The sequence below is a fragment of the Leucopleurus acutus genome (assembly GCF_964270905.1).
Source record: "Leucopleurus acutus genome assembly, chromosome: X".
Taxonomy (NCBI): Eukaryota; Metazoa; Chordata; class Mammalia; order Artiodactyla; family Delphinidae; genus Leucopleurus; species Leucopleurus acutus.
In genome coordinates, this window is record NC_139148.1 from 106687056 (window position 1) to 106699325 (window position 12270).

The window sequence follows — 12270 nt, forward strand, 5'->3', positions numbered from 1 at the left end:
AGAATAAATAATCTAGCATTAGAAATGTGGTTTAGGAAATTCACTTTTTACATTTTTTCTTTTTTTAAAAAATATCTGACACCCCATCAGTGGAAATTCATGTATGACTTCTTCTTGCATTGTCTCCTACTCATAACTTTTTCCTAGAAACCCCTTTTTTGATATTTGACCTATACCTGGCTAACTTTTACTACCTTTTTTTTTTTTTGAAATACAGTTGATTTACAGTGTTAATTTGAGGTGTACAGCAAAGTGATACAGTTATACTACTTGTAATGTGCATCCTTTCTCCTCGCCTCTTCCATACTCCTTTAAAACTCTAAATGTCCTTATAAGAAACACCTACTTATCCAGATCTTTTTTTTTTTTTTTTTGTCTGAGCTATAGTCTTTCTTGGCTTTTCAACTCATTTGGGCATTTATTATGTACTAACTTTAATACTTTATTTTTCCCTTTCTCTCTGCTCCCCGCCCCCCCCCCCCCCCCCCGTTATTCTTTGTTTAAACTTACAACTAGATTACAGGCTTCTGGATGAGCAGGAACTACAGCTTACTACTTATGTTTATTTGAAGCCCTTTGAGGGGATGATGGGATGTAGTTGCCTTACATATTGTTGTACTTAATAAAGAAACCTGGCTAAAGTGAAGTCTACCTATTACTCTTTCCCTTATTTTCTTCAGGTTCATCCTCAAGGTTTTAAATGTTACCCTGGATGCTGCCTCATGCTTGATGACATATGCTTTATATTAAAGGGTCTTAGTCATTCTATGCATGAGTAAAGTTAAGTCAAGTAGAAATGGCTAAGGCTGATTGTTCTAGGAAAAAAAGATACCTGTCAGAAGTGTGGGGCTGTTTTCTTGTATATGTTGATAATGGCATTTGTGCTTTATAGGGTTGAGTAACATGGTAAAGATCAAGTGCTATTGAAGTACACCTTATTGTGCGATTGTAGACATTTTAGTGTTAGAGATGGACTTAGAAGTTATTTTTTAAATTTACCATTAACTTCTTACACTTGCACATTTCAGGTGTTGTCACAGCAGAAATGTTTAGACATATGCAGAACTCTGAAATAATTCGAAAAATGACTGAAGAGTTTGATGAGGTAAGTTATTACCCTAAATGTTATGATAATTTTATGCATCTTGATCTTGATTTACTCTTCAGAGTATTAAATTCTGAATATTAGTGTTGTGGGTAAGAGCTTTGGCAGTAGAAATCCAATCAAATGATGGCCATGTGACCTTGGGCAAGTTGTCTTAGCATCAGTTTCATCATCTGTAAAATGGAGCTAAAAATATTTATAAGGCTGTTATGAAAATTGAATGCAGTAATGTTTGAAAAATTCCTTAGCATTTTACAATGCCTGGCATATAGTAAGAACTTAATAAATGGTAGCAGTTTTTATTTGTCAAAAAATTAAAATTTCAAGTAAGAATAAAATTTAAGTGCCTGTAAACATACCTTATGTTTATAGAATGTTGTAGAAGGAAGATTTGATAAATACTTGGGGAACCAGGTACAAGCTTAGGCAAAGGAAAATACATACATACATATATATGTATAAAATTGTTTAAAGTCTTATTTATGTTTCAAATATGAGTAGTAAGAACAATACAAATCCATAATAAGTAGTAGCTTAGACTTTAGTTGATCCTTTATCACGGTGATGTCTTTGAAGTATTGTTGCCAATAAAGACATATTTAGATTTACTATAATATAAACTCCTTCAGGACAGGGATTTTTGTTTGTTTTGTTCACAGCTGTATTCCAGCACCAGTAGTTTTACTCTTTAAAGCTTTTCACCATGAATTTTCAAGTAGAAAGCCTTGTCTCATTTGAGTTTTATTTGATGTTTTTTTGTTTTTTTTTTGCTTACTCAGATGAAGGAGCTTTCAACTATCATTCTAAAAGATAGACGAGTTGTTAAAATGGCTTTGATGATCACTAAGTGCTATTAATCAGTCTCTAATTGAGATATAATTATGAGGAATGGTATTATTTTAACTTTCTGATATTAAATGTTTTAGTGAGAACTTTCTTTCTTCTAAACATCTATTTGAAACAAGAATCCTGAAATAAGATTTGAAAATATCAGCAAACCAAGTTGCTAACAGCAATTAAGATGACACTTTTCAATATAGCACTAAATGAGCCAATCAGAAAATGTGGAAGAAAACCTTTTTGTGGAGTATTAGGACCTTATTCTCAGATGAGACATAGTTCAACTTGTTTATGGCATGACTTAAAATTTTAAAAAATGTATGGCTCTAATGACAAAATTTAATTGTTAAAAATTTTACTAAATCATACTGATAAAATGACCGTAAGTTTCTAGGACATTCTTGTCAGAAACTCTTACTTTTAGAGGTTCTGTGTAGTATTGATCTCTGTTTTTATCTTTATGACTTGCTTGTTTTTAATGATTTATGGAGGACCTCAGTGTATCTTCATTGGTGAATGCCCCATCTTATATATAGGAGTACTTGAGTACCTGTCTTTCCAGGTCATTCTAGCTACATTTCCATTTTTTAAAAAAATATCTCATTGTTTACATCTGCTGACTATTTGATGTCCTGAAGCTAATGAAAACATACATTGTAATCCTTCGATTATTTATAACTCATACATCAATCCATTAGACTGGCTGAGAATGTGATTTCATCATTTTGAATCCATTAAAACATATAACTTTGGTTTGATGTTGGTTTGGTTTTGCTCTAAAGAAATTTAGTAACCGTATCTTTGCTTATCAGAATAATGTTTTGTTTGATGGGAGAGGCTTTTTATTTTGGTATGTAATTGGTATATGTTTTCATTGGTTAGAGTGAATTCAGAATATCCATTTTGTTTTTTTAAAAGATTTATTATTTATGTATTTATTTATTTAGGGCTGCATTGGGTCTTAGTTGCAGCATGTGGGATCTTTGTTGAGGCACGTGGGATATTAATTTGCGGCTCACGGGCTTCTCTTTAGTTGTGGAGCGTGGATTCCAGAGTACGTGGGCTCTGTAGTTTGCGGCATGCGGGCTCTCTAGTTAAGGCGCGAGTTCAGTAGTTGTGGCTCATGGGCTTAGTTTGCCCCGTGGCATATGGTATCCCAGTTCCCTGTCTAGGGATCGAACCTGTGTCCCCTGCATATTGTAAGGCGGATTCTTTACCACTGGACTACTGGGGAAGTCCCATCCATTTTGATCTTAAATAAAAGAGATGTGTTCAAAGGTACCTCTACCTTTGCATATTATTCTCCTGCCTACTTTGAGGATTTATTATAGAAGAAAGATGAGATAAAGGAGTCTTTCTTTAAAAAATAAATTTGTTTATTTATTTATATTTTATTTTCGGCCGCATTGGGTCTTCATTGCTGCGCACGGGCTTTCTCTAGTTGCGGCAAGCGGGGGCTACTCTTCGTTGCGGTGCGCGGGTTTCATTGCGGTGGCTTCTCTTGTTGCAGAGCATGGGCTCTAGGCGTGTGGACTTAAGTAGTTGTGGCACGTGGGCTCAGTAGTCGTGGTTTGCGGGCTCCAGAGCACAGGTTCAGTAGTTGTGGCACACGGGCTTAGTTGCTCCGTGGCATGTGAGATCTTCTCGGACCAGGGCTCGAACCTGTGTCCCCTGCATTGGCAGCCGGATTCTTAACCACTGCACCACCAGGGAGGTCCGATAAAGGAGTCTTTTCAAGCTTCTGCCTAGGGTATTTGAAAAAAAAAAGTAAAAGTTTATTAAGTCATGTGTTTTAAATGAAATTGCTGTTTAAAATTTCTGTTTTAGGATAGTGGAGATTATCCACTTACCATGGCTGGTCCTCAGTGGAAGAAGTTCAAATCCAGTTTCTGTGAATTCATTGGCGTATTAGTACGGCAGTGTCAATATAGTATCATATATGATGAGTACATGATGGATACGGTCATTTCACTTCTTACAGGATTGTCTGACTCACAAGTCAGAGCATTTCGACACACAAGCACCCTGGCAGGTCAGTATTTAGAAATATTTTCTTTGCATTTTCTTAGGTTAGAGATGAAAATGATTTTCATTAAAAGAAATGAAATAATGGTGACAAATTAATTTTATTTATTAAGTAGCCCCTAAGAGGACACTCTCCCCTCTCCTTCAACCCTCACGAATTACTGGGAATGGAGTGATATCTTCAGTTTTGATTTTCTGAAGGCATAATTAATTTTCTTGTGGTAAACCTACTTGTTTCCTATCCACCTCTTCTCCCTTTCTATGGCATAGTGATCTGTTGGGTTCTTGAAATATGTTTTATCAAGGAAGGTATTGACAGCAAATTTGGGGAACAGTCATTTTGGATATGTAATTCTAAATGACTTTTATGCATAGTCTGTGCTAGCATAGTCCCTCCTGGTATGATGGTCACTATAGGATGATGCGTATTTAATCACACCACAAAAAGTTGATTTTTCTTACGCTTCTGAGTAACTTTAGGCTGAGTCAGATTCTTTGCTCTTTAAATTTTAATGAAATGAGTTACATTTTTAAGGCTCACATGATTAATTCTAGAACAGTGGTTTTTAGTGTTGATGTTGATAAAATGTTCTGGTTTCTCTTTTGTGCTGAAAGTACTATTATTGAATATGTGCTTTTTGGTTTGAGTTTGAATAAATCAACTAGGCATTAATTGTTACTATAGTATTCTAAGCCTTAATGATAGAATATTTTGATTTCTACAAAAATGTTTCTTTCTCTAAGTGTGGGGATGTTTTTTCCTTTAGAGTATTTCCCCAGAGAATTAAAGCTATGATTAAAGATGTACTTCTGCTCAGCCCTCCATTTAAAAAAAAATAAAATGCATACAGTCAACCTGTAGGTTTTGCTTTTAGATTTGAGGTCACAAAATATGAATGTGATCTTGCTCTGTGAATTTAGGTAGCTTTGATGTTAAGAACTTGAACAGTTAAAGTAAATTAAAGCATATATGATGGGGTAAGGTGGGTAATTTTAGATCAGAATGACAAACTGGTTTGCTGAAGGTGTGGAATAGCTCAGAAGATTGGAAATCTCTTTTAAAGAGAGCCAATAGCCACAAATTAAGGTTTAGTTTTGTGGTGTTCTATCACGCAGTGAACCAGGTGTGAGACATAGTCTGGACTAAGCTATATTAAGCATAAAGTGTTCAGATATTTCAATTAATAAGTTTGAAATCACAGGCAGTGAGTCTTGTCTTAGTAGCAAGAGTTCAGTAACAGAAGGTAGAGATCTGGAGGAACTCTGATAAAAAGCACTTTATTGAGTGATATTTTACTCTTTGTACTTTTGACTTTTTATCTAGATCTGTCCTTCATAATCGCACCATTGTCTTTATGATGATATGTAATAGAGTAAAATTAAAGGAAATCAAGTACTGATAAAACTGTTCAACATTTCTACACACTGTACTTTGATAAAAAGCACTTAAGTTCCCTCCCCCTTTGGTTACTGGATAGCTAAATGACTGCTGTATGAATCAAAATTTATTTAGAAGGTGAATCGTGGTCTCTGGAAAAGGTCATTGTAGGAGACATATATATCATAGTATAGTGGGATTTGAGCATAGTCTAGAGTCAGATTACCTAGTTTTGAATCTTGGTTTAACTATGTATATGAACTGTGTAGTCTGAGGCAGATTTCTTAATCTCCCTGAGCTTCAGGTTCTTCATGAATGAAATGAGGATAATACTTAACTTTGAGGGCTGTTGTAAGGATTAGGAGTTAATCCATGAAAAGTATTTAGCATAGGTAACTGACATATAGTAAGTATTCAATACACATTAGCTGTTGTTTTATTATTGTTGTTGTCATTTGTAGCAGCTATATTTTTCTTTTCTGTTAGAAGTGGAACAGCCCATCTTGTTTTTAATTTCTCTTAAATTGATCTTAACTTGTAAATTTTTGTGTCTGTGAGACTAAGTTCAGCATTTTCCATTTAAAAATAGCTATGAAGTTGATGACAGCTTTGGTGAATGTGGCACTAAATCTTAGCATTAATATGGATAATACACAAAGACAATATGAGGCAGAACGGAATAAAATGATTGGAAAACGAGCCAATGAGAGGCTAGAACTCCTGCTACAGAAGCGGAAAGAGGTATGTACACTTTTGCACTGAATATTTAAGCTATTAATCTGTAACTAACTTGGTCACCATTAATTATGATATAACTTTGCTAGTTCATCGGATAAATTTTTTTGAAAAATTTAAACAACATGTTTCAGGTTGTTTATACATCTAACTTATTTTTGTTGATTATTCATGCCAACAGTACCTTCTGTGTATATATTCTTTCTATGTGGACTAGGATTAAGAGTTCAAGGCTTCACATAAGGAGTCCTGGGCCAGTCTGACAAGCTGCTTAATGCTTTAGTGTTGTTCATCTCTACTGTGAAAATATCTCTCCTAACTTCCTCCGTCAGCTTATTGTCAGGATGAAATGAGGTTTCACTTATGTAAAGTCACTTTGAAAAATAACTTATAAGCTATTTATGCTGTCATAATCTGTGTTTTTGGTTTTTTTATAGTGTAAGAGGCACTTGGTTAACATTAATGACCACCAAATTCAACTTTGAATGAGGAAAATATATTTTTTCAGTTTTATGCTAAATAATAATAAATAAAATCTTTCGATGTTGTGTTTTTTGGTCGTTGTTGTTGTTGTCTCCCCTGTCCCCATGCCGTGCGGCTTGTGGGATCTTAGTTCCCTGACCAGGGATTGAACCCAGGCCCTGGCAATGAAAGCGCCGAGTCCTAACCACTGGACCGCCAGGGAATTCCCTTGATGTTGTGTTTTTGATTTAAATTCCTCCTTCATTGGTGATGTAATATTTTGCTATCTGATATTGGGGATGTTTATTTTTATTTCTAATAGGCAAAGTCTGCTGTTTCAGAAATATTAGTAATGCAGTTGAGTTAAAATATTTGCCGTGGTATTCCATAAATTACTTACTTGATTTTGACATTTTTTGGGGGGTAGTGGTAACTATAATTTAAAAGTTGGTTATTTCTGAGATAGCCAATAACTTTTTAAAATGCTCCTTGCTCAAGAGAAGCCAGAAAAATCTTGCCCACATTTCCACCATGCCTAAACTCCTCATCTTTTTCATGTACGGTTGACCTTTGAACTGTGCAAATCCATTGATACTTGGATTTTTTTCAGTAGTAAATATTACAGTACTTACATGATCCACAGTTGGTTGAATCTTTGGTTGTGGAACCTTGTATATGGAGAAACTGTGGATACAGAAAAACTGCATATACGGAGGGCCGACTATAAGTTTTATTTGGATTTTCAACTGTGTGGAGGGTCAGCGTCCCTAGCCCCCTGCGTTGTTCACGGGTCAACTGTAGTTGAAATGAAGAATTGACCTTTTTGCCCCTTAACTTAGTTAATAAATTGCATTGGATGCTTTATTAGATGAACATAATGCATGAAATTATGGCCTGATTCTAAGATTCTGAACATAGAATGAGTGGATATAGGTAAAAAGGGGTTTTGAGTTTAAAATTCTTGTACAAATATAAGATATTAATACTTCTAGTGTGGGTTAAGTTTTTAAACATGTTGAAAGACCACCTGTGCCTTTGACTGTGCTAATTAATACAAGTGCATGCCCTTGTTAGCATTATTTGGAAATGTGAGATTATATTCATGAAAAGAAAAAAAAACATTTTACAGAAACATAGAATATAATCTAAAAGCTAATTAATACTTAGCGTGTGAAAGATTTTCCTTGTACTTCTCAAGCTCTGAAACAATTTTCTCTTAACTCTCAAGCTCTGAGTTGAAAATATATGGGAGTAAATAAGTCAACCCAGATTTGAAATGTTTAGTTGGTTATTTCAAGTGAGCCTTGTTTCCCTCAAAAATATTTAGCAGGGAGACAAATTTTTTGCCAAGTTATTTTACTCAAATCGTTTTTGTTCTTTTAGCAGGCACTAGTTAACATGACTTATTTTTCAGATGCTACAGACCAAGATAATGAAACATTGTTATGCTCTTTTGATTATATGTTATATAATATGTATTATAATAAACTACATAACAGATTTCTTTATGTACATTTATACAATGAAAATATGTGACCATTTAAAAAATTAGTCTACCAGCTAAACATTAAAAACCAAGTACAAATATTCCAGGTATTAAGGGACTGTGGCTACCTAATAGACAACAGATGTTAATTTTTGTATGTGGACACTTTTCGTTTAGTGGAATTAAGAATTGGGTGCTCGCTTCGGCAGCACATATACTAAAGTTGGAATGAGAAGATTAGCGTGGCCCCTGCGCAAGGATGACACGCAAATTCGTGAAGTGTTCCATATTTTTGTTGTAAAGCAGAAACTGACACACCACTGTAAAGCATAATTATACTCCAATAAAGATGTTAAAAAAAGAGGAATTGGGTGTAATAACCAAAACACCGGAGAAACCTGCATTTGTGTTTGTAACAACTTTTAGATGTCCTTTTGGTTCTCTTCCATTACAATTGAAAAGAAATGATGTGTTCTTTTCAGCTTCAAGAAAATCAAGATGAAATAGAAAATATGATGAATGCAATATTTAAGGGAGTGTTTGTACATAGATACCGGTAAGTCAGGGCAGTTTTTTTAATGTAACTCTTATCCTGTTCAAGTTTGGATATTTAGAGGTTTAGGTAATATAAATTTAGTGGAAATCATGTTAGAGTAAGATCAGTGTTAGAATCTAAGCTCTTCCACTGATTGAGACACTCTATGCAAGTTACTTAACTGCTCTCAACTTTGTTTTCTATCTGAAAATGGGGTAATGTTGTGCTTGACTTGTAGATGCCCAGAAAATGGAAGCTACTGCTGTTATTAGGAGTCAGGGTACAGAATACTTAATTGATTTTGGAGGTACTATGTTAGTAGAGACTGTACGTTCTGATTCCTGACTCTTTCCTCTTCCATTTGAATATTAGTGGGAAAAGCTGGATAGATTTAAGTGAGATGTTTCCCTTATTTTGAATGAGTAGAGGAAAGAAATAGGTAATCTTACCACCATTTCTGCTGTAACCTATTCTTTAAATGTTGGTGGCATGTTTATTTAACTTCTCCGTCATTTCCTTAACTTGGCAGTTATTGAATCAGGTTAATACTTCCTTTGTAATATCCCTTTGTCTATTCTTACCTTTTTATTTCTGTTGTCACCATTACCTTAGTCTGTTCCCTCGTCATTCTCATGCCTAGAGATTATTGCAGTTGTCTTAAAATGTTCTTTTGTTGCATCATTCTTCTGCTCAAAAGCCTTGAATGACTTACCATTACCTACAGGATGAATTCAAAATAATTTAGTCTGACATTCAAATCCAAATTGAGCTTGGCCTCAATATTAGGTGTAACTAATTCTCACCTGGAAAATATTATCTAACCAGACTAGTGTTCCTGCTGTCTGAACACACCATGCCCAGGAGGTGTGAACAAAGGCTGGGGTATGGCATGGTATATAAAAGGTGGGGATTGGATTCTGTTTGTAGGTTTATTTAACTTTAAATATTTATATGGTGATAATTATGCTTTGACAACTAGACTGTAAGCTCTTGGCATTCGGGGGCCATGCTTCAATTCTACATTTAAATCCCCAGTAATACTTAAGGTAGTGGTATATTCATAGTAGGTATGGAGTATTTGGTGCTGCTTAAATAAACCACAAGTCCTGTGGTATACTGGCACTAATATGCATAATTTTCCTTCCTCCATGCAGGGATGCAATAGCTGAAATCCGAGCTATTTGCATTGAAGAAATTGGCATTTGGATGAAAATGTATAGTGATGCCTTTCTTAATGACAGTTATTTAAAATATGTTGGTTGGACTATGCATGATAAGGTAAGATATGCCTTATAGACTGCTTTTCTTTTTACACATAGGCATAGCTATCTGCTGCTCTCATTCATAGTGACTTATCTGCATATAGGTAAAACTGGGAGCACATTCCTATAGGCCTCTCTCCTTTATTCTTTTCTGTCCACTCCATGAAAATATGGTCTCTATCACATAAAGTCCCCTAGTTTTTTGAATCTTGGTGACTGATTTAGCCTTCAATCTTGAAACAATTTTTGTACTGAAACAATTGGATCATGTAGGCGATGGTGGTAGTGGTGAGACATTTCTTAGAGCAGTAAGAAGAATTCTTACTCTGTTAATATGTAAGTGCTCTATACATTTTAAAATTTCTTTAATTTTGATTCTCTTGATAAACATGTATCTTAGCCAGATTATAAGTTACAACTTGGCTTCTGACCTTTTTTATTTTTTTTTAATTAATCTACCTTTCTCTTAGTCTGCCTCTTCACAAGCCTTGAAGTTCTTTGTATATATTCCTTACAAATATTAATTTCTGTAAAGGAAAACTTACTGTGAAATATGCTACTATCGTCTTTCACAATAGTATTGCTTTGAAAAAATTTTCATTTGACCCACAGCAGTAGTAACCCCAAAGGTATTTAGTTTTAAGTGTTTATGTATTGATTCCTATTTTTGCATTATCAAAGATGAGAGTTTCCGAAGAAATGCTATTGTATAGAACATATTTAAAGTAGAAAATATTGTAAGTATCTTGAATGTTCAGGTTGAAAATATGCAGAGTTTTAATGCATTTTCTCCTCTTGTTTCATTCAGCAAGGTGAGGTAAGACTCAAATGTCTCACTGCTCTACAAGGGCTTTATTATAACAAAGAGCTTAATTCCAAACTGGAGCTATTTACCAGTCGGTTCAAGGTTAGTATTACTCTAAGTATTTAAAAATTAACCTGTTATTTGAAAGTATTTTTTCTGGCTTTCCCTTTAAGAATATTTTAATTATTTTTGTCCTTAGGATAGAATTGTGTCTATGACCCTTGACAAAGAATATGATGTTGCAGTACAAGCAATAAAATTACTCACTCTTGTTTTACAGTAAGTATGTTTTTTAAAAAATATTTATTTATTTATTTGGCTGCCCTGGGTCTTAGTTGCGGCATGTGGGATCTTTTAGTTGTGGCATGCAGGCTCTTAGTTGTAACATGCATGTAGCATCTAGTTCCCTGACCAGGGATCGAACCCGGGCTCCCTGCATTGGGAGTGCAGAGTCTTAACCGCTGGACCACCAGGGAAGTCCAACAGTAAGTATGTATTTATTGCATATTGCTAATGTCTAGTTATCTAAATAATACATTAGAATACTTGGTTTAAATTTATTTAGATCTAAACTTTAATAACTTGGGGTTTTACAGCACGAAGTTTAATTTTTTCATGTAAAGTTGAGAAAACAGGAAGAGAGAACCATTGGACTAGAAAATTCTGAGCTAGGAATTCATGAGTTCTCATTCTCTTGACTAGTTTCCTTTCAATTTTACTGTCTCTAGATGCTCTTGAAATAAAGTTAAACACTTGAATGTGTTAAATATGCCTATCATATTTTGTCACTATTATTTTTTTAAGATTTTATTTATTATTTATTTATCTTATTTATTTTTGGCTGTGTTGGGTCTTAGTTGCAGCATGCAGGATCTTTGTTGAGGCATTTGGGATCTTTCGTTTCAGTGCGTGGGCTTCTCTTTAATTGTGGCGTGCGGGTTTTCTCTCTCTAGTTGTGGCGCGCAGGCTCCAGGGTGCGTGGGCTCTGTAGGTGTGGCGCACGGGTTCCAGAGTGCATGGGTTCTGTAGTTTGCGGCACGCGGGCTCTAGTTGAGGTGCGAGAGCTCAGTAGTTGTGGCGTGCTCGTTGCCCCTTGGCATGTGGGATCTTAGTTCCCTGACCAGGGAGCAAACCTGTGTCCCCTGCATTGTAAGGCAGATTCTTTACCACTGGACCACCAGGGAAGTCCCTTGTCACACTTTCAGAAATTAGTATTTACTGAAACTTATCTGTAAACAATCTGAATTTAAAACGTATTCTATTATGTTAAAATGTAAAAGTGATGGAATTAACTTTTTTCTTTTTAAAAAGGTGTGGTGATATATACAAGATTTACCATTTAAACATATTTAAGAGTACAGATCAGTGGAATTAAGTACATTCATATTGTTGTGCAGCCATCACCATTATCCATCTCCAGAACCTTTTTTATCTTCCCATACTGATACTCTGTAGACGACTGCCAAGTGTGATTTTAAGTCATATTGTCTACTCTTTATCTCTGAATTTGATTATTTTAGGTACCTCATATAAGTGGAATTATACAATATTTGCCCTTTTGTAGCAGGCTTATTTCACTTAGCATAATGTCTTCAGAGTTCATCCATGTTAGGTTATGTATCGGAATTTTATTCCTT

The 12270-nt window shown here is 34.8% G+C and overlaps 1 protein-coding gene across 5 annotated transcripts in view; it reads left to right on the top strand.

Annotated features, from left to right (window-relative positions):
- Nucleotides 1-12270, top strand: part of STAG2 (STAG2 cohesin complex component) — a 117411-nt gene that overhangs the window by 56880 nt on the left and 48261 nt on the right. For all 5 annotated transcript variants that reach the window (XM_082865060.1, XM_082865064.1, XM_082865062.1 and 2 more), the window contains exons 6-12: nt 1029-1105; nt 3773-3977; nt 5938-6089; nt 8514-8587; nt 9721-9844; nt 10637-10735; nt 10833-10912. In XM_082865060.1, the coding sequence (XP_082721186.1) occupies nt 1029-1105; nt 3773-3977; nt 5938-6089; nt 8514-8587; nt 9721-9844; nt 10637-10735; nt 10833-10912 (811 nt within the window). The remainder of the gene's footprint in view (nt 1-1028; nt 1106-3772; nt 3978-5937; nt 6090-8513; nt 8588-9720; nt 9845-10636; nt 10736-10832; nt 10913-12270) is intronic.